Source organism: Melanostigma gelatinosum (genome assembly GCF_949748355.1).
Source record: "Melanostigma gelatinosum genome assembly, chromosome: 23".
Classification (NCBI taxonomy): Eukaryota; Metazoa; Chordata; class Actinopteri; order Perciformes; family Zoarcidae; genus Melanostigma; species Melanostigma gelatinosum.
The window spans coordinates 10,159,709-10,183,393 of NC_136656.1; the positions used below are offsets into that span (position 1 = coordinate 10,159,709).

General features: G+C 45.8%; 1 protein-coding gene across 1 annotated transcript in view; it reads right to left on the reverse strand.

The window, feature by feature from the left end:
• Positions 1-23,685, reverse strand: part of pcxb (pyruvate carboxylase b) — a 219,902-nt gene that overhangs the window by 149,640 nt on the left and 46,577 nt on the right. The window contains exon 11 of the mRNA XM_079295523.1: positions 3,039-3,201. Within this exon, the coding sequence (XP_079151649.1) occupies positions 3,039-3,201 (163 nt within the window). The remainder of the gene's footprint in view (positions 1-3,038; positions 3,202-23,685) is intronic.

The window sequence follows — 23,685 nt, forward strand, 5'->3', positions numbered from 1 at the left end:
AGAAAAGCTTTCGACACTCTACAGTGACAGCTGACTTTTGTGGGAAACGTAGCCTCTCCACTTCAGTGAATGGCTCCTGCCCTCTCCTGTTGACACACAGCAGTGTGTGTTGAACACACTGGGCAGTTTCCCCACAGCGCTGTCACCGCGTGAGTTCTAGTTAAAAGTTTCGATGCCACTGCAGCATCCTTCGAACCGCGGCCGCCCGGCTATTTGCTTCACATGTGGGCGTCCTGCAGCGCGGTACCCGATACATCAGGATCGACTCCGTCTCCAATCGTCAAAGTGAATTATCAAAGTTACACCTCACGTGGCCAGAGGCCCATAGCGTGACGGCTGCCCCACCGTCCTGCCATTCACCTTTCAGTCACTTTCGGTCACAGCCCCTTGGGTCATTATTTATTCATCTGTCCCTCATTGCGTTCCCCGCTTTTCCGTGTTGATTGTGTTTGGGTTCATTCATTTTGCATGGTAATGGTGGGAGAGGGGGGGGGGGTTCATTGATGGACTCAAATTCACATGAAATTAATCTGAGTGCACAACACCAGCGTTTGTTTCTCTCCCTCGCTCAGAACCCGGAGACAGATGATTTGTTTGATTGGAAAAGCCACCGGTGCACGTCCGATCCAATCAAATCCAAGGACCCAAACGTCGTCGTCGCCAGGCGGCAATGGCAGTATTTTATTCGCGGCATCCATCACAAGCCATGAGAAGGTGAGGAAAGGTAAGAAACCAATAGGGCCTCTCAGAAATGTATAGTTTTCCAATTGCAGTAAATTTGATTTATCATTGGTCAGCCTCCCTGGTCTGCTGGTCTGCTCATTTCTGACAGGATACTGAAGGACACCGTGTGCACAGAACATTGTAGTTCTTGTTTTTTGTTATATTTTCAGCTTATCTAAACTGTTAATTTCAGTTATTCCCCCTCCAGCAGAATCCTCCGACGTTTAGCAGAGTCTGGGCGACAGACCAAACACAACTACGTAGCCATTCAGCCCTCAAGGCTTTTTAAGCACTGTGCTCTGCTGAGGTCAAAATCACCATTATCTCTGCACATTATCTTTAACACACGGTTTCATTCGTTTTCTTCCTGATAAACGACCGCTGCATTCTCATTTAACCTTGCATTAACTAATGTGCCATTTCTACTGTTTCAAACTGGCTCTCATTAGCATTTCATTATTTGTAAAGTGCTTTCTAACACCGCTAAGGCCAAAAAAAAGCTAATAGAGAGTCGGCAAAAAGAAACGCACTTCAGAAGGAGGAGGATGGAGGATGATTGGGGGGGGCCCAGGGTGAAGGGCAAAAGGACCTGACAGCAAAAAGCATCCAGGGATCAGACCTCATCAACGAAGGAGAGATTTGTAGAGACACGATGGGAAATGGCACATGGTGTGTAGAGACACAGGATGTGGATGGATACACAGAGCACTCGTGTAAGGACGCCTGTGTCTTCTCATGTGTGAACTCTGTCAAAGGAAATCACTGGTCCTCTCACGCAGACTCTGAATCCCACCAGACAAAGATTTTTACTAAAAAAAAACAAAATCCTGAAGACCATGGTCTGGGTGAATACTCAATTTTGAATTGGCTGCAGGATTGTCCATTAATTCCTGATTTGATTGATTCCTGAATTCCTGTTCACCATTCTCCATGAATGGGCTGGCTACATTAAAAGACTTACAGTCACCTCACATCCTATGCGCTACCAACATTGCTACTTCAGGCTGCGGCAGACATAAAACATGGCTTCTGATTTGTTGGCGATATTGATTTGGGGACAATGACATGTCTGGATAGATAGCTAGTATAGCCATCTATAGTTAACATATTGGGTATTAGCAAGCCTCAGGGCTGCCAGAGAAACTTTAGATTTTGGTTGCAAAACAAAAACATTCATGATTTTTTTTTTTGTTCTTTGGCAAGTGGCCATGCTGTAAGGGGGATTATCAGGAATTAATGGACTTCACGGAGGCAACCATGTCTCCCATTAATTCTCGACCAATGGACACCTAGTCGGTCATTAGCCCTTACATATACCCCCCACCCACACACACACACACACACACACACACACAAAGAGATGAAGATGAACACTCCCATTCAGTCATGCATACACAGGGACAAAGGGACATCATGTCGTACTAATCGCAGGCCTCACATGGAAGTGTGCGTTTCATAATTACAGCCATGAAAGCGACTATATGGATCAATGTGACGGACCTATAATTCTAGCACTGGCTGATCTCTGCAGCTGCGACTGTGAACACATGGGCACCGAGGACATTCTGTTATCTCTCATTACCACAAAGCTGTTTCTTGTTATAATGCCGAATGGAACGACAGTCTGTGATGGCGGTACTATAAATACCACAGAGAATCAACCCTTTGCCTTTTTTTCATAACTTTTTTAGTTTGCTGCTCTCATTTGCCTGGTACGAGTGGTCGAAGCTCTCAAAGGCCGATGCATTGTGTTGCACGGGGCACACTTTCGGCTAGGAAGAAGACTTCGTGACACATTTTGCATGATTAGAAGAGAGATTAGGGTTGTGCAGATAATCTTGGAAGCAAAGAGCTTAACGTGCCCAGTTGGGATCTGGCATTTTACCGCTCAATGTTGAAACTGAACAGTAGCTCAGTCCGGAGCAAGAGAGTGCCAAGAATGTGCTCAATGCACCATCTCAGGGAGCATTTGGTTCTATTATGGCTATCTTTACTGGAACAGTGTGTTGTCTCGTAAGTTAAATCAGATGTTGATTTATTGGTTATTCACTTACAAAAACAGTTCAATTTGTTAAGCTTGGCATGACGCGGCAATAAAAACAAACTGTAGAAAGGCATGAAGGCGGGACTACTGCGAGTTGTCTTTTTCTCACCCATCAATCAAACAGAACTACTTGCAAACACATAGTTTTGCCACATCATCTCAGCCTGCAGGCTTTCTCTGGACTTTGTAAGCGGCATGTCAAGAGGTGAAGTGTCTTGACACACCTGGTCTCTCCCTTCAAGTCTTCAAGTCCTTTTAAGATGAGCCCTACCTCAATCCTTCCCGTGTCCGGTTGGAAGCCTCTGGCCGGGTCCTCGGTCGTCACTCGGCACTGGATCGCGCAGCCGTTCACCCTGATCTTGTCTTGCTTGATGCCCAGTTCTGGCAGGCTGCGGCCCTCACACACATGCAGCTGGGCATGCACCAGGTCCACACTGTCAGAGAGCGAGAGCGAGAGCGAGAGAGCGAGAGCGAGAGAGAGGCGATGCGGTGAATAAATTGATTGAGGCCCCGGAACATGGTGTGATTAGCCCTTAATGCCCCTTGATGTCACTGGGGAGAATATTTGTTCTGCTTATAAAAAGGTGTAAAAGATCAGTAGGGCCTTTCATCCAATATAAACATCTCAAGCTATTCATGGCCTCCAACCAGACTGAGGATGTGAGGATTTCTTTTTTTCCCCAGCACTACCCATTTGAGCAAATGAATCTGCGACGCGTGACGGGGAAACAATCCCTCATGGATACCTGTTCATAGCTAAAACAAAGTCGATTAAAACGAAAGCTAGGTTATAATTTGATGTTTCTGAAACAATGGCCTCTGGGAAAACAAGCAGCCTCCAAAAATACAGTTCTATCTAAAAAACTAATTAGCAACATAACTTGTGTTTGCTAGGTGTGCTTCAGCATGGAGAATCTCAATTAAATAGCTCCAAGGAAATGTAAAAAAGTCAAAGCCAAACACCTGAACGTCTGAATTGAATTAAACTGACTTTCATTATCATTTAATTATTTGTAAAGCACTCTGCGACACCATTAAGGCTGACAAAGAAAAGCTTTTAAAGATTAAGCAAAAATAAACAAAAAGGCAGAGGAGAGGAGACGATGGGGAGGAACTAGAATTACCGTCTCTTGGTACTACGCCAACCAGACAAGTTGCAGTTTACATCCCTTACAGTCCAAAATGTCATTTTATCCTATAAATATGTGTACGAAATTGTCTTAGCTAGCATATGAATTGTTAGGGCATATATCCAAAAAGTCACAAGGGACCTTTGGCCATCAAAATCGAACAGTCATCGTTGAGTCCATACATCTGTGGCAAATCTGAAGAAATGAACAGAGCAAACCAGGTCCAAGCATATGTAGACCAGTGTTTTCTGTGCATACATGGCGTAGCATTGCACAGAAGCCTGAAGCAGGTTTATGATGAATAAATTTTTTTTTTAAAACAACGTCGCAGTACGTCAATGCAAATGTGACCGGGCAAATAAATGCACATTGTGTGACTCAGTTGAAGCATGTAAACTTCTGCATATTGATGATCTCTGTGATAAAGGTTCATCATGACGAAGTGGAAAGCATTACACCGAGACTGCCATCTGCAACAACCCGACATATGAAAATCACTGCTCGGGTACAAAAGTGAGGGAAAGAAAATTGTATCTGTTATTGGTTGCTTTATCCATCTTTATTCAATTTCAAAAAGATAAAAATGTCTTCAAGACCTGTCAAAAATGTTGCCAATTAAGAACGATGTTTGAGTAAAATACACCGTGCAGTGCTGAGCGGTTTGTCATGTCAAACAAAACACACACACACACACACACACACACATGATTACATTATGCAAATTCTTATTCAGCAATTACCCAATATTAGAAAATATTTAAATAAGAGAGGGACATAGAGACGTTATTTTCTTCCATTTCCACGAGTTGTAACCTCATCTGTATGCATTTATTTAAATGTGAAGCTCAAATGAGACTTGCTGGGTTAAGCTTCATGACCTTGCACAATCTTAACGCGCTGCCCAAAAAATGTACGAGAGCACTTTGTCATCCTCGTTTTCTGGATCACATTTTAAAATGCGGCAGTGGACGGACACAGAGGGCGGGGACACACACAATGCCTTTGCACTCGAGCCGCCGCACTTGAGACAAGCGGGAAGCCTCTGCGCCTTGACGGGTGAATGAGAGACAGGACACACACACACACACACACACAAGTAAGCGAGCTCAGATCTTGGACACCGTCTTGGCTTCCGTCTCCTTAATGTCTCAATTGGCTGGTATCCACATTCTGGCCAAACAGAAGGACAATTATGCATCAGCCGGGTGTGAAATGTGTTGGTGGAATAAGCAGATCCAATCTTGATAGCTCGGAGAGGCGCTAACGTCGTGTTTTCCGTTACACTTTCATGAACACGCGGGTATTTATGGAAACTGGACAGCTCCGCTCGCGTCCTTAAATAATAAATCACGAATGCGACGAAATGAGTCACATTATGAGCGATGTCCCCGACAGCAGTGCTTGGAAACGACTCTCGGTTTCCCAGCACTTTATTGTTTAATTAGGATGCCAGCTTGTCTCCAGACTTAGATTAGTTTCTTGTCTTTGTGGGGTCCGACACATCGTCGGCTCCCCGAGGCTACGGTCCTTTAAGGACACTGTGAGGAAACAGTTTGCCTCTCCTGCTCTCTTGCGTTTCAAATGTTCTGCCAAGAGATAACCGATTGAGGATTAAGCGGCCTGATGTGCTCGTGCATTTACTCTTTTAGATTCTTTCATTTTACACTAAACACGCTACTCCGTCGTGACATTGCACCTTGAACTTTGACCCTCTCGCGTAAGATCTTTTTCTGGTAGGACGGATATATTGACGCACGTGAGGACAGCGATGACAGAAACTAAAGCTGATGTAGAGTTAGTGTTTGTTTTCTTGTGAATTTGTTCCGTCAGTAGTCCACTCATTACCTAATCACTCGTGAGAAGTGAGGTAAAGGAAAATAAAACTCCCATAAGTGACATATTAGTGTTCACTGAGAGCTGCCTTTTCCCAAAGATGCAAGTAAATTAATTTCACTGGCAAACAAGTCAAACTGAACACTTGGCATCCATGCATGGACTTCCTTTTTTTTTTTCAATCAAGTTTGTCCTAGTTTATTTTTTTCCCCTGGCATAATTCTTATACTTTGAAAACATAAGGCAACACTGATTGAATGAGGACCCTCGAGGGCTTATAGAATTCATTGTATACTAATTTCACTCAGACAAATTAAAGAGCCCGCGGCAACATATGTCCCTCAGTGCAGCCAGATACAGAACGAAAGTCCCTCGTATCATTAGCAAGTTCCACAAAAAGGCGCTCTCAATAAGAGTGCGTGGCGGTGAAGGCTGCCGGCCGCAACAGTTGGCGACACTCTTGTGTTGGAGAAAACTGAGGATTAACTCACCGAAGACAGTGCGGAGGACTTGAAACAGCTGTGGGACAGCATTGCCATCAGCGGGGGATTCTTCAACACACACTAAAAGTGTCTGAGAACCAGTGTTTGAAGTTTTCTCACATGTTTTTATGACACAGATCTTAGACAGATGCATTGTTATGCTGCGGAAACCGTTCCAAAAAGATTGTTTTTAAATTTACGGATCAATAAATGTGCCCTGTGCACAAAAAGTGTTTAAAATGTAGCGAGCACAACTCCAGAAGTATTTACCCATGACCAAAACGAAACAGAATTTAAGTTGTCCCCTCTGCTGATTCTTAAATATAATCTTAAAAGATGTCGGCCTCAACTTCTTTAAACTCTCTCCTTATTGCGCATGTATCATGTAAATACCCATAATGCACTGGGCACACAGCAGGCTGCATGGCAGTTGAATTATGTTTTTTTTGCCTCGAGCCCCAGCAGCAACCAAGAAGTACTCCTGAGCTGCACCGCTACCCGGCCCGCGGTCTGCTCCGTGTCAATTAGTTGGTGGGAACTTGATTAAACGGGAATTTATTTCGGAACATGCAGCATGTAAGCACAAACTAAACGGAAATAATCAGGTCTTACAACTCCGTTTTGAATAAGGCCCCCTCTACAGTACGGGGCCGCTAGATTACAATCACGCACTAACGGCGGGACCTGCCTTGAGGCCCTCGTCGTTTCAGGTGATAGAGGGTTTAGCGGTGCATATTTCCCAAAATCAGCAAATAATCACATTACAACAAGCCAAGTGGAAAATCACACTCCGTTTTCTGGTAGAGCCCGAGAAAGTCCAGGAAACAAACATCGTGATAAGATACGCTTTTTCTTCTTTGTCAGCAAATATATAAACCATTAATAGCATCATTAGACTCATTTTGGATACATTGTTAATGTTTCACGAGTGCCTTCCCTCTTTCTTCTGACATATTATTTATGAATTTGCAAATTCACACCATCTGCATCCCTGCACATCTCTCCAAAACCGTCATTTAAAATTTCCCTAAAACAAAGCACCCGAAGAACGTCAGACAAAGTCATTTTAATGTCTCCCACTGAGGCATTGTGTTGGCTCGCATCGGGCTCCCGATGCGTCAAAGGTGTGAACTTCTTCTTCATTTCTTCTTCAACTGTTTTAAGATGCCAAGCATAATGCGGCATGTCTCCTCTCCTGCCTGGCACCTCTGACTGCTCGCCTCTGCCTTTCTTCCGGGCTGCCAACTTGATATTTGATCTCTGACAATTTAAAAAGAGAAGACGGAAAGAAAACCCCCACAAGTGTCATAGAATAGAAGTCTACACGCCGAGCACGTCGTTTTGAAATTGGCTGCTCCCGTCTGTGCAGCAACCCTATACAGCTGATGAAATCACCAACCCGCCAAGAGACGCATGTATTTGACAGCAGAGCCACATGGAGGCTCAAATTATTTACAGCTCAGCGTTGGCTACGTTCCCGTAAGCACGATATTAACGAGATTTTATAGCCGCACCTGAGAAGTGTTTTTGTGGGATAAGCAGCGTGAATCCTTCCCAACTGACACGCATTCCTTATATCGATAAAATATATCAACATCGATGCTGCAGACAGCTGAAACTAAACAAAAAGAAGTCTAGGGCATAGAGTATATACACACACACACCTCTGCACCACAGCTTATATTAAAAAAAATTAGAGTTTCAATGTCAAAGTCTGTCTTCAGTTGGAGGTATATTTTGGTGGGAAAGCACTGAAGCAGAGCATTATGACAGCAACATTAACATCGGGCTGGTGGTTTTAATATGGTGACGAAGACGTATTGCTTATTTCTTTCGCTTTGATACGTTTGATGTGTAAAATGTTGCATCGTTATGAACACGTTGGCTTCTTTCTATATCGTGATGAAAGGCTCACGAAAAACACACCACGGCTTTGCCTTTTGAGCAACCGATGGGTCGCAGCGCCAAAGAAATTGGTGTTAATATACGTCGATCAAAGCAGACGGTGTGCTTGTGAAAGGGCGCGTATGCATTTCAAAGCAAGAATTCACATTCCCCTTTACTAAAGAGCATCGCAGAACTACTGCGGGTCATCTCCAGAGTACAATGAAGGTTTCATTAAAATCCAATGCTATTAAAATGAACTGTCGTGTCCGCCCTGAGTTATGCAGGAGGGGAGATTGCCAGGGTTGAGGGGGATCACAGCGGAGGATGTATAACGTCCCGACCTCTGAGGGGAGGTTGAGCACCTGCAGACTCGTCTCAAAAATGTGTATGTATGTATGCATGTAGAAATATCGGAGAAAGCACTCGTGATGTCGGCCACTTACACACGCAGGCCGCGGCCACGCGAGGCTTACGCTCACTGGAGCCGTCCCCACTTTATCACAGGCGAGCACACGCGGAAACTCTGTCTCGATCTGTCACATGTGCGAACGCCAACGCGCCCACACACACACACACACACACACACACACACACACAATGATGGCGGAGTACTAATTGCATATCATTTTCAGTCGTTTCACTCGGAGCTCGTTTAGGGAGAAGAGGGTGGCTGCACGCCCAGAACTAACAGGGAGAAAAGAGTGAGAAAAGAATACAGTGAGGAGAGGAAGGCAGCTTGTTGTGGCTACAAGAGATGAAGAAATATGACGGCAAGTTAGGGTACATATGATATTGAGATCCGCAAGGATGGGGGAGATTGAGAGAGAGAGAAGTGAAAAAGAAGAGACGAGGTGACAGCTGTATGTGAGGGGAAGCAAAGGGAGTGGGAGTGTGGCGGTCGATAAAAAGCTGGATGCCAGAACTGAGAGAGAGTGATGGGAAGAGTGGGAGCGTGGAGGAGATTTGGATTTGGCCTCGCTCAAAAGGATAAAAGAAAAGCAAGGCGGGAGGAAGATGGAGAGAGGGGGAGTTGGGATGGGAGTGGGAAGGATGACAAAGATGAAATGGGAGAGTGGGACAGGAGGGGAGGGATTGAGGAGGGAGGCATGACTCAGGGAATGAGATGGGAGGAAAGGGAGGAGAGGAGGCGGGTTCATCGTCAGGAAAGAGTTTTGAGAGGCGTAAGAGGAGCTTAAAGCAACAGTTCAACATCGAGGGACGAATGCTGAAACGGCATCTTGATCAGAGTTAGATTGTAGTTGGCTGTAGCAGCAGCCTGAAGACGGTTAGCTTTGGTTAGCATCAAGACTGGCAACAGGGAGACAAGGCTAGCCCGGTGGATGAGGGGGAGAAGTTGAAGTGGTGGAAGAGAGGAAGTTGGGTCTTTCGCAGAAAGAGGAGCACAATTAACCCATAAATTTAAAAAAACATGCTCAATCCTATCCTATTCCTCTTTATTGCTTTTTAATTTCACTCTCACCTTCTCCTAAAAACCCTCCCTCCTTGCAGTGCTTCTCTCTCTCTTCTCTCTCTCTTCTCCTTCCATGTTCGCTCCCCCTCCCCATGTGGCCTCCAAATGTAAAACATTTACTCCTTTTGAAGTGCACACTTGATTTCACAACTTCATTTGAGCGTTAGTCCGCAGCGTATCAGGGTGTGTGTGCTCTCCATTCGGGTTGCTCTTATTCACATAAAACACATCTCCGGTCAATACATTTTTCAAGATGGCTCCGGGGCTAGTGGTAAAGAGCAAGGCTGAAATGCACGTCTCATTCCAGTCAAACTAATGCAGACTCTTGTCTACCAAATGTGAGTGCACACACACACACACACGCACACGCACACACACGCACGCACGCACGCACGCAAGTGGGGCCTGCAGGAATGAAAAGGCAGAAAAACAAGAGGATAACAGAGAAGGTGTTATCGGTGGAAGGCGAGGGAATAGCAGGGATGGATGAACACAAACAAAGACAAACAGTATAAATCACCTGGGACCTGGAAGAAAAGAGGCCCGGAGAGAAAAATAAGAGGACAAACGGAGTTGGAGTAAGGTGTGACGGACAGATGGAAAGGACAAGAAAGACTGGTAAATAGAGCGAGAGAGAGAATATGAAACAGAAACAAAGGAATATGACACCAAAAGACGGGCGGTGAAAGGCGGCGAGGAGGAAGGCATCGCGCCTCCCGTCTCGTTTTGTCTGAATTTCATGAGATGCTTTTAGACAGCGAACGGAAGGAAAAGAGGGAGCCTGCTGAGGAATGGAGAGACAGATGAGTCGACTGCATGAGAGACAGGGGGGGGGGGGAGGAAATAAGAATTTGGAATCATTGTGGCATGAGGATGGCATTTTGACATCAATTTAGTTGGCAGCCCGAAAGCTACGCTGCCTGTTCGATACGCCAATGCAAACAGGACAGGAGACGGAGGGAGAGGGGGGTGAAGGGGATGAAGAGAGGGGGAGGTTATTAATCACAATTTATCAAGAGGAGGCGAGGGTGAAAAAAAAAGTCTGAATGGTGAGGAGGAAGGATGGATGGAAGGGAGAGAGGAGAGACGACGGAATAGGACGCATAAGACTCACAAAAAGGAATAATTGTTTTTCCAATTACGGTGGAAAAGGGCTGGAGCTTAAAATGTGTTGAAAGAATCGTTTTGGGTAAACAGAGACATTTACAGAAGAGAAACAGTTGGAGAGCATAAGTGGAGGACGACAAGGAGGCAGTGTGTGTGTGTGTGTGTGTGTGTGAAAATATGGACGGCATATGGACGGCGCGCACACACACACACACACACACACCCCAGCAGACACCCAGACACGAAAACAAGATCCGATCCGATTTCCTTTTCAGCTCGCTTTCTCCCCCTTATTTTTCTCCGGCCTCACTATGAACCTATTAATTAATTCCTGCTCTCCTTGTTATGGAGGAGCGAGGAGAGGAATGCAAAGTGACTCCGGCGTCCAGGAACGAGATGAGAAAGGCCGCAAGGAGAGAGGAGAGGGAGGGGAGAGAGAGAGGAAGGAGAGGGAGAGCAGGTTGATAAGAGGAGGAAGGAGACAGAAATTAAACGATGGAGAGGCAAAATAATCACAGTACAAATGTAGCAATGCTACAAACAGCACTGTTTTTGCAATACATACTATTATAAACGTATTGCTGTGATGCTAGAAGGAAAGGAAACAATCATCTCATTAAGCTCATTCTATTCAGCTGTTGAAGCATCACCCCCGTGCTACACACTCTTTAAACAGCAATAAGTCACTGTCACAATCAACTGTGAGACATCAGATAATTACCACAAAACAAACAAGAGCATCGGCAACAGCTTTCTTTCACGCTGCATTTTTTTAAATGATGCGGAATCTGGTGGAAGCGCGGCAAATATTCACACAACAAAAAGCTTCAGAGCGGTCGTTGAAAAAGCTCGTGCAGAGGTGAGTTGGAATGAAAAACATCCTCCACCCGCTATATGCCACATGGTCGGCCACGGCTGCATTCATCAATTATTGCAACCGTGGAGTGATTCTGTGGCGATTCGGTGATCAATGAATCGACTAAACGCTTCCTTTCAGTCGCGTGTTCACGTATTTAGGCCACACACAGGCCATAAATGTCTGTCGGAGGCTTAAACACCCGATTTCAGATCGCTGCCCGAGGTGTGACCATTAAAGCGTGAGTGAGCGCTCTAACACACGAGGCCTGGATTGGTGGTAAAATTGATGTGCCGAGGTGCGTTCGAAGACACCATGCCGGTTGATTGACCTTAGACATTGACCCAGTGTCAGTCATCGACATCGACTGTGTCGGCGCTCCTGTGTGGCGAAATCCCGCCACACACACACACACACACACACACACACACACACACACACACACCAGCATTCATGTGATGTTCTTGTGACCTCGCAGAGTGTCACGTACTGTAGAGGTGGGTACTTGAACAAATCCAGTTGTCCTTGTAGCACTTGTTCTTCACTGTAGGGACTGAAATGTTATTCTCAACCCATAATTCATCATCACTCATGAACTGCTTCCGCAATTAGTAAGTTAATCAGCTGCAGTGTTCAAACTTGATCATTTTTTGGGTACTGGGGGATTTGTCTGCCTCTGAAAACTAGAAAGATAAGTGGTTTGGCAATTTGTTCAAATTTAAAAAAAAAAAAATATTAAAAGTTTCTAAATAAACTTCAGCAATCGCACGGAACTACGCCGGCCCTCAGGATCAGGTGAACTACATGTCAGTTAGAGGTTCCTTCAAGTCGGGATTTTAACTTTAAAGGATGACATTTATGTGGCTCACAGGTCTGCAAGAAGGTCCACAAACCACAACTCGATTGCACAGCAGTGCGCACACACACACACACACACACACGCGCGCGCACACACACACCATAAAATGCAATCAAAGTTCTCTCACTTGGAAAATTGCACAGTGGAAGTCACAAACGAGAAAGAGAGGGAGACATGTAGTTAAAAATGCATCAGCAAACACACTGCACATTTTGGCAAACCCACAGAAAGATGTCCAACAAGCAGGGCATACAACATGTCTGTTATATACACGAGCACACACACATGGAGATAGATGTGCAAACATAGAGACGCTAGCCCTTGAGTCACAGACCGGCCCCGGATAACGTGAAAACTATGAGCTGTGGGGGAACAAAATGGAGGCAACAATGAAGACGGAGTGAAGCTGGGAGGAAGAGAAATGGCACGCAATGAACACAATGTGAAGGAGAAGAACGAGGGGAGCGGGACAAATATTGAGGGAAGCAAAACAGCCACGCGCGTATTTTACTTTGACGAGCGCTTTTACATCACTCGCGAGCGACTTTAGTTCTTCTTGTTGACAGTAAGTGGGCGGACCCAGTCGCCATGGCATCTCTACATATAATTGGTTACAATCCTCGTCTTTGGATAGACCGGATATCACTCATTTTTGCTTACGCCAGAGTGAATTGTTGCTCGCGGAATGATGTAAAAGCGTTGTCAAAGTAAAATACGCACGCGGCTGTTTATTTTGCGCGCGCGGATCTCATTTGCGCTCTCGGATTTGGAGAGTGATTCTCCTTCATAAAGAACTCAGAGAAACGGCAAACAGGCAAAGAGATCACTCAATTCAGCCCCGCTGCAGATAACGAAAGAGAATTAGGCTCAGTATGCGCGCAAAGTATTTGTACGACAATGTTCTTGCTCCGACAAATGAAACTTTAAAGGCAAACTAGAGAAGAGGGAGAACAAGTTGTGTAGCGAGAAGAGGACGATACAGTATGAGAGGAAACAAAGAGGACAGACAAGAGGCAGACAAATAAAAGGCGGTAAGAAAGAGAATAAAGCATACTCATTTCTCATGCACTGTCGGGAACCGATTAAACACAAGTCGAGATAATTGTGAAGCCCTTACTCTCAACAATCGTCTGAAATTACACATTTTCTAATTGTAAAATATAAAGTCACCAAATCTGAAATGTGAACGCAGACTGACGAGGGTTAAAAAGAGCGAGCTGGTGTTATTCTATTCCCTTCTTATTATAATAAACTAACAGTTCCTTCGTCTGCTGAAACTTTGCAGCCCCGAGCTCCATCGGTTCCTACGGAGGACTTGGAGCTTAAAAAACAGGTCAGAGATATATCCTTTCATTTAAAAAAATGAATAATAAATAGGAAATGTCCGAACACAGCTGGGGATTGCAGATTTTAGCACGTCAGTAAATAGTGCATTTGCTGTGGACTACTTCCAGCCGCAGCTTGATGCATATCTGACGATCCAGTATGTGTTGCAGGGGGACAGACAAAACAAAGAGAAGTCTCTCCTATCATCATGGCGAAGGAACGCGTCGCCCTATGCTACGGTGTGGCTCATGATGTTTTAATAATCGTAAGACTGACATTAAACAAGCAATAACTGTCAGCAGGATCAACCGGTCTTGGTTTATAGGATTTCTTGACGTCTCGTATATATACACAGAGTCTATACTGCTGGCATCCGACCTCTTCTTCCACAAAGGATTCCTCTGGAACTGCATGAAGGATTCGCAGAAAACCAGACCCTCGCGCACACTGATGCATTCAGGGACCTTTGCCAATGATTACCTATACACGTTAACAAACAGTGACACATTTACATATATACTGCAGCACAACTCACTGCTTTGCATTCACAGGTTTTACACAAATAAACCATGCCACATGGAGCCACTGGGTCTTCCTCTTCATATATCTAAGCTCAGCAGGAAACCATATTAATTAAACCCCATGCCGACTGCGGCTGAGTCTTTGATGCATGAACGTATACGAGTCTCTCCTCAAACCCGGTCCGGGAGAAAGATGGGCACACGATGTCATTCAGAATGTTCTTGTCAAAGACAGGCAGGCCTGCTGAGTGCGGGACAGCAACGGGCAAAGTGGCAAAGCCTCCTTAACATCTAGCCGGGGAGGGATTACGTCTGTCATCCCCCCCCCCCCCCCCCATTGTATTCCACTCACATCTCTCCGACTCAAAGGCTGGTGAATCATTCGAACGCAAGCAGCGCGCTGGCATCCCGTCGTGTGTGTGGGATAGTGACAACCTAACAATATTGCCAAACACACGACCGGGCGATTCAAACAGACTGCGCTCCGGCACCTGTTTTTTTTAAATTTTCCTGTAGTGCTACAGCGCGTCATCATATCATGCAAAGCGGATCGCGGCCTGACAAAGATCCCTTGACGGCGCACTGGAGTCAGAAACAAAAGTGACATCTGTATTAGCGAGTCTTCAGCGAGATCCAAGCAGCTCTCGCTGCTCCTCCCAGGGCCTTCCCCGTGATCCACCACCTTTTGATTCTCAATCCTCTGGTTTGTTTTCGTCTTCGATACGACTTAGCTGGGAAGCCCCGAGGCCTGCGGGGAAAAAGGCTTAGGAGGAATCCAAAAGGGGATTACTGGACGGCACGTATGGAAATTACACTCTAATTTATCATTTAGGTCATGGTAATTCATGCAAATTAGGATTTCATTAATTCCGGCCTTGGGTTTAAATGGCGTTTCTCTTCTGGGGGTGCGTAGTTTTGTCAGGATCACGTCAGTGTGGTGGTGGCACAGGAAACAGAGCGTTTCATATGAAACCTCAACAGAAAAAAGGTCATCGCCATAGAAATGTTAGCATTTAGCTCATAGCAACGCTGTGCTGTGCTGCTGTGCTGCAGCATGGCGGTGGACGCAAAGACTTGTTTCGATATTATTCGGAGTAAGAATGTCCCAACGTGTCCTACTGAGCCTGGAACAGACTATCCGTTCATATTCAGATATTTGTGATGGTTTTTTCATAAAAGCTGTCCCAGCACATGTTTAATACACTCACCGGCAAATTTATGGAATTTCTGCGCAGCTTACCTTTTCATGAAAATTAACAGTTTGTGACATGCCGAGCTACAGCGAGACATGTAGTGACTGCCAACAGTGCTCAAAGGGATGAAGAAGTGAAACTGTTTTCTGTCTCTTTGCATTTTGCCGTTTCGTGCATCACAGCAAATGGCTACCAACAATTTTCCCACATTCATAGAATTGTCCCCGTCTGCGGGATCGAATTGTACAGTGCGAGTCCAGTCAATGTCACCTTAAAGAGTCGGAGGGTAAAGTTTGGCCCCGGGCATTACGGAAAAAAACATTTCATACAACCAGTAACGATGACTGCTGTGATTATAATCATGAGCATCCTTCCCATTATCCTAAATAGCCTCAACACTCTCTCACAAATTAGAAGCTCTCCTGGTGTCCCTGACACACACACACACACACACACACCTCAATCACTCACTGTACGCTTCGCTGCACAATTATAATCACCTTAAAATGATTTTATGACGTGCTCACAAAACCAAACAAAACTCCTCTGAGTGCCCGCCCGCCCGCACACACACACACACACACACACACACACACACACAGGCGTACACTAACACACACACAATGGCTAAATGCTGGGTTCAGCTGTCCACCGCAGTGCTTACAGACGGAACGTATACACAGAACATTGAAGCATACTGTAATGTAAAGGCTGATTCAGGTCACACACATACAGTATTAGAAGCATTATCGAGCTCATTGCAGAGTGCCCAGGCATGTCGTCCATGCAGCTCAGCCGGATTATCTTGTCAATGGTTATTTTACACACACACACACACACACACGCATGTACAGACACCCTGTATGTGGCCAGAGGAGGAGATGCGGATTGTTTACTGCCGCATGAGTTTCCTTGAGGTCGACAGAAAGAACAGGAGCATGCGAGGAGGAGGAGGAGGAGGAGGAGCAGGGGTGTGGGATAAAGAATTCAATAAGCCATGAGCTAAATAAATGAAATGAAATGTAAGGGGGGAAAAGTCCAGAGGAGCAGAGCGCAGGAGGAGAGAGCATAAGAGAGGATAAGCAGAAGGGAGGATGCCGAACAATATAAAGAGTGGAGGAGGACAAGGTAGTATGGAGGGTAGGAAAGGACGCTGGCAATGTTTCAAACAAGCACACACGTAGTTTTTCAGCACGCTAATCATCAACAAATGTATAATAGTACAGAGTTGACTTTTTCCCTTGAATATCTTTTCATACTTTGCTCTGCCAAGAAAACATGAATAAGTGCGAAAGGGTCACGAGAAACCGGAGCGGGGGAATAATCGCTGCTGTGGCAGCAACTCCCACGTTCAGAGAGCACAGAGAGCTGGAGACGCTGCTGCTGCCGACCTTCAACGAGGAGGGAAACCAAAGGGAAGGCAGATTAAGAAAGAAGCCATGAAAGGAGGAATCACAAAGAGAGGAGAAAGAAAAGCTCCGTGACAAACTGAGGGATGGAGACAAGGCCTTACAATGAAACATCATGTGGTGTCACAGTCCTCTGTGGACTCGCACGTATCTAACCGACGCAGGCCTTTAACTTTTGGTCCGGCTCGGCTGCGGCGCTTTTATTCCTCCTGCGGCTCCGGGTCGCTCCGCATCTTCTTTCTATTCACCTCGTGCGTCTCCTCCGCCCCCCGTTTGTCAGACCCCTCCGTCAATTAACGAGAGGCATTGTTTCTGTCCGACTTTCTCGCTCGCGCTCCCTCTCTCTCCGTCACTCTTTCACCAGCCTGATGAAGATGGAGAGGGGTCATTTAAGACTAATTAGCGGCGTAAACAGACAAATAACCAGGTGCAGCGCAGCCATTTTCTCTCAGGCCCCTTGTATAGTAATGCGTGTGCACGCTCCCACATCCACACGCTAAAGAGGCCGAGACAAGGGGTGTTGCTGTCTGTCTCACACACACACACACGTACCAAAAGCAATAAAGCCCAACACAATGCACTCAGTTTCTCTGACGCACATTGCAAAAATATGTCTCCGCATACACTAATTCTCTCCTCTTGTCTGCAGCGTTGTCAAATATAAAAGCTCGTTCCAATAATGTTGCGGCACCAAACATTATGGCAGCTTCTTTATCTGCTCATCTGGTTGTTGCGTCTCACAGATAAATGCAATGAAGGCATCTCTCTAAAGAACCGCCTCTCTCACACACACACACACACACGCACGCATTTTCCAAACAGCAATATTACACGGCAGGCTATTCACTCGCCTCATACCAAAGACGTAACGATAGGAAATCACAGTGTTAAAACATGAAGCATGAGACAATATCAAGTCCAAACTGTGTTCCACACTGACGGTGAACACTGCGCAGTCATTTCCGGGGAATGTCTTTGACGTCACTAACACAAAGCAGAGGTAATGACTTTTTTTGGAGTTTTTTATGATAAATTTGAATTAGACATATGATCAGGCTCAGTGTGATCAAGTCTCACTGTGATGGATTTCGCACAGTGCATTTGATGCCATCACCATTGGGACGCTCGATACTACGCCGCTACAGCGATCGCTACCGGGTCGTCGATACGAAGCGATTAACCTGAAATTATTCAAACGTGACATTTAAATCACAGTCAATGCGGGCCGACATGAAAAGGTGTATTATCTGCCCTTCAGAGGTCCCGTTTTATTGTGCGGCGGTGTGAATACAGATCACCCGGTGAAGTCTTTCATCAGCCCGTCGATACGGCGTCGGCACGCTATTGGACTTCTGTTGTGAAATGAGCATGGGGCCTGCCACTGTCACCCTGTGATGGATTTGATGCACTTTGTATAATGACCTGAGTGCAGTGGGGGGGGGGGGGGGGTTGTTATTGTCTTTTCCTGTGGGTTAAAAGCTGCTTCGGAGGAATTTCTTCATCCTGCCAAGAATGGAAACAAACTGGAGCCGAGATCAAGACGCTGAACAAAATATCGTGGCTTCAATCCGTAACTTCCCTCGTCAGTCAAATTGTGTTGCTGCCATCAAATATTGGAGTTAGAAGATCATGTGACGTCACTCTCGTTTTGAAACATAATACACACAAGTGCCCACGACCTGCTATAGCTCAGCATGTGCCCATATCAGCAGGAGCAGTGTGCAAACCCCCTCTATGCTGTGCTGTATGAGGCGGACACATGGATTGAAAGGTACACTGCTTTGGTGAGCTGGCGGGTAGAGCCAAGTCCTTTTATTTTATTGGAGTGGGCAGATAGAGCTGAGGGAGCCTTTTGCGTTTGTTGTTTGGTGGGCTGAACGTCAAAGGAATGGTGAGCGGGCCCGGCAGAGTCTTGCAGCGTTGCTCGAGATTACTGCAGAGAAAAATGAGCGACTTTGCGGCAGCTGTTGTCGGAAGAAACAAGAAACAATTGTGTGCACAGCTTAGGGCTATTCTGCAGTTCATTGACGAAGCCTGTGGCATTTGAACAAGGCTAGTTAGTGGGCCCCTGAGTTTAGGTTATTTTGTCACGCGTTTGTTTTCTGTATCATCTCCATAAAGAAAAGATCTCTTAATCATTAAAGTATGCAAGGATCAGAAGACAAAATGATCTTTGAAGCTCAACTTTCAACATCTAAAGCACTACATTCAATCAGATTCCATTAAAAGACGTAATTACCGAGCATTAACGAGACGCAGCGATCGAACAGCTGCTGAAATGTAAATCAGAAACTATCAAATGAAATCTTGGGAAATGGAGTTTGAACAAGTTGAATGAATAGAGTGTTTTGAAGGAGACGTCACAGATCCAATGGGTGCGTCTGCTTTAATGTCAGCAGCTGTTGAGCATTTCCTGTATTGGTCAGTAGCCACGAGTCTGTGCGGCTACAGACCAAATGATGTCGGATGTGATGGTGGACCACGTCTGAGAGTCTCGTCCCTCACATGTGTACACATGGCCCAACACTCTTCAGCATGAAGTCACACACACAGCATGAGCCAGGGGTATAATCACACCACTTCAGGATGATCATCAGGACTCCTGTCCACCAATCTAACAAAATGTGCAACGTCCCCCCTGACCGCAACAGGCAGGCACACACACACACACACACACACACACACACACACACACACACACACACACACACACACACACACACACACACACACACACACACACACACACACACACACACACACACACACACACACACGGCGTGCCTCCCATACAAAATATATCTTTTACATGCATTTCACAATGCATCAGTTGCTTATACATGCAGTCAGACAGAATGGCCTCTATTGTGCAGGAATTCTGTGAGAGGCAGGAAGAGCGATGAAAAGGTATTCGAATAAGGTTTTTTGTCCTTGAGCAACTGTGTTTGTGTCTACGTTTACGCCTTTGGACATCAAATGTTTGGGGGCGTATTTTATGTATGCCTCTGTGAATAAGAGTGTGTGTGTGGGAGCATCCATTCTGATTTAGGATTGTGCTATTCCGCCTCCTCACCGACACTTGAATATGCACCCGTTTACCGCTGCAGAGAGCGACGGATGCAAAAGCAGCAGCGAAGAGTGAGAGGAGGCCTTCTCAGTCAAAAACGTCCAAAACTTGTCAAGCTACCGCCGCCGTGGGAAAGCGAGCGGCGTGACAGAACAATCAAAGCCATATTGAGAGAAGGTGGAGGGAGAAGAAACTGTACCAGTGAAGAAGAAGAAGAAGAAGAAGGAGGAGGAGGGGGAGTGTGAGGGACAGTGGCAGGATGAGGACGAAAGGAAAGATAAATGTTTATGTTAAGATGGTTTGGTGTAAAGTTGAAGGTGTTAAGTTGAGACAAAAGTCGGTTTGTGTTTTGGAGTCAGAGCTCGACTACAACGGTATCGGGAACATTACCACAGATTCATATCAGTCTCATACCCGAGTCGATATGAAGGTACAGCCGTCAGCTCTGATCTCAGTGTCTCATAATCATACACAGGAGGCAATGCACACTAATTTAGTCTGTTAACTAACATCATATTATTTATAGTAATGTTCTCTGGTGTAAAAGAAAACATATTCTACTGTTTAATACCAACAAGAAATTTTGCAATTCCGGTGCCATCAGATGTTTATCAAACTGCAACTTTAAGACACACAGGTAGTGAGACTCCATTCGCTAATCAAAGCAAAGAAAATGCCTTCCACCTGTACGAACGCATGAAAGGATGGCGCAAGAGAGACAGACGGAGGCGGAGAGGGACGAGACAGCTGGATAAGAGAGGGCAGGTGGAGGGAGCGAGTGCTAAGAAGGGCCAGCTCATAAAGGGACAAAGGAAAGAGGAAGAGTGGACGAGGCAAAGGTGAGGTAGAGGACACAGAGGGAGAGATGAATGAATCGACAGAGGGGAGGGGGGGGAGGATGAATGTGAACGAGAGGAATAGATGAGACGGATGGAGGAAAGAGACCCAGACAGAGTGATGGGAGTGACTGAGTGAGTGGTCGACACAGAAACTGACAGGGCTGAAAGGACGGGGGGGGGGAGAAAGAGAGAGCGAGCGAGAGAGAGAGGAGGCAATGGTGCGAGGACGAGAGAGAGCACGTGGGGGGAGGACAACGGTGTCGAGACGGATGCAGTGAGTCAGCTGAGCACAGACAGATGAAGGGGAGAACCTGAGGGAGAAATGAAGGACGAGATGGAAGAAGGAGAGAGAGAGGACTTTGATATGTGAGCAAGTGTTACATTGACCCCTCACCACTGACAGCACCCTATTAGTGACAGTTAGTTCAAACTGCATATCAAGCGCGCACACACCAACATCAAAGTGAGGGGAATCTGTTCCAGAGACCATCAAATTAAGGGGAAAACAAGGCTAAGTGCCCATTGACAGGTGGCGCTAACATGCGATCTGTATCCGGATAATTCCATTTGATCACAGCCCTTTGCGTTTAAACCTGGTATTAAAGTGACCAGAAGGAACTTTTTAACGGACAATGAAACGGTCTCGGACAGATTCACAGCACACGGGCTCGCCTGCGACCTGCTGATGGCGCTCCGGTGGGGAGGTGGAGAGCTCCTCCATCCGGCCAGGAGCAGAGGGAAGGGGAGGCCCGGGAGAACCAGGAACAGGACGACGAGAAGCAAAGTGTCAGACCCCGCTGCAGTAAAATGAAACACACTACCGCGTTTGTCCACAGGGGGCCGCCAAAAACACACAAAATGAAAGTTGCTTGTAGTAGTTATAAGCGTTCTCTCGATCGCTTCTTACAGCGGTAGAACAAAGTAGTCATTTTTCGAATCACACGGAAGTCTTAAGTCTTGGCTAACAAGTCCCAAGTCGCACATCAGGACCAAGTCCAGAGTCACGTCATAAGTCAAGTCCAGAGCTTTGCGTTTCAAGTCGTCACGCAACAACGTCAATGGAGCGGATGCTTTCAGCCGGTGGGGAACATGAAGATCTGTACTAAATGTCACGGCAATCCAGTAGCTGTGCAGACATTTTACTCTGAACCAAAAGAAATGTCAATCTGGCTTAAAACAAGAGAGGTGAGAAAGAAAGAGCCAGAAGGAAAGACCAACGAGGATAAGAAGGGAGGCAGGCTCAGAAAAGAACAATACGCTATGCATTCACAGCAAGGGGGAGAGTGGGAAATAAATTCCAAATGACACATCTCAAACAAATAAATCAGGGCCGAAGGAGTGAAGAATGAACAACAAGTTCAGGGAGTGCTGGAGGGGCTGAACGGCTGTTTTGAATCCAGTTACTCCGACACACGCTAAAGGTTGGCTTCCTGTCATGGCCGCCAGTGGAGATGCATGCAAAAAACATTGCATTTGGATGTATGCGGCACAAGGGAAGGAGGAGGAAAAAGCGACAGCGATAGAATGAGGATAAAATACAAAAAGCAGCCACGGCTCAACTGCAGCCAGAGTTGAGAGGGCGAGCATAAATCGAACCGGGAATGATTGATGAGGAAGAAATTTGGCAGGAGAGATGAAAGGCGATGACAGACGGTGAAGGTTGGCGAGTCGGGGAATGAACGGCGAGTTTTAAAAAAGGGGGGGTTTCACAGCTGGGTATGAAAAAAATACCTTGCTGACAAGTCCATTAGTAACACGGTCGGTTTCAAACCCCCAACAAACAAGAATGAATGTGCTCACACCTCAGAGATTGGGAGTGCAGCCGCGTGAAACAGGAAAGCTGAGAGACTCATGGCTCGAACGTCCGAATAAAACCACAATACAGTCATTTGCACTGGAATGGAATACTTGTACACGTCCCCTTCCATTTAGACTGATGCACGTTGAGTTTCCGCTGGAAAGACTTGTTCTCTTTAGAGCCCGGGCCTGAAGTGAAAGCTGCGCAAATTGAAAGTGCTGCTCGCGACAGCCGAAACTTTCGACGCGCGCCCAAATTAGAGTAATTACTGCACTCCTGCCACTTTCAAATGACCCCAATTCCCCCCAAAAAACGTCAGATTTCCTCAGGACAAAGGATGTGACAAAGGAGCGGTAGGGGATCTGTAGCGAAGACTTTCTACCAACTTATTGTCTCACTCACGGGAGCACGGCGAGGCGAGCGCGTCCCCGAGTGTGTCCTTGCAGGTGCAAGAGCTGGTTCACTATGAAGGAAAGGCGCGTGAAGAGAAGGAGTAGCAAAGTCAAGATACTTCCCATCTCATTTCCTCCTCAGATAACCAAGCGTGACATTCTTGGTGAGTCGCAAGATGAAAACGTTACAGCGCGATATTGACCGAGTTCTTCGGCATCCTTTACCCTCCATCTCAGCCCTTTTTTCCATTTTTAAATGTATTAAATATGACAACGCATTTGATAACGGTGATAAAAAAGAAGGGCAATTCTGGGAGGTTTACATTTGAGATGATCTGCTCGGTGGACATGAAATACATGATTTATGATTGTTAAATATCACATTTTCCTCCAACATTATTGCTTCCCCCAAAAAATAAAAAACCCACAGTAGAGCTAAGCACATTTTAATGTTTCATACAGCGAGATAAGAGCAAAGAAACGGAGAATTAAAGACACAACAATCATGCTGGAAAAATATAAATAGATTTAGAAAAAACTTTGAATGGATAAAAAGAGAGATAACACAGTGATGTATGAATTAAAGCTAAATGTAATAACGATGAGACGTTGATATCCGCCATACAAGGCACCAATCGTGGCTGGATACACGAGTCTTGATTTGCTTTAATGATACTCCATAAAGCAAGCAAATAAACATTGAGGCCTAACAAAATTTCCATAGATAGATATGGAAATTTTGTTAGGC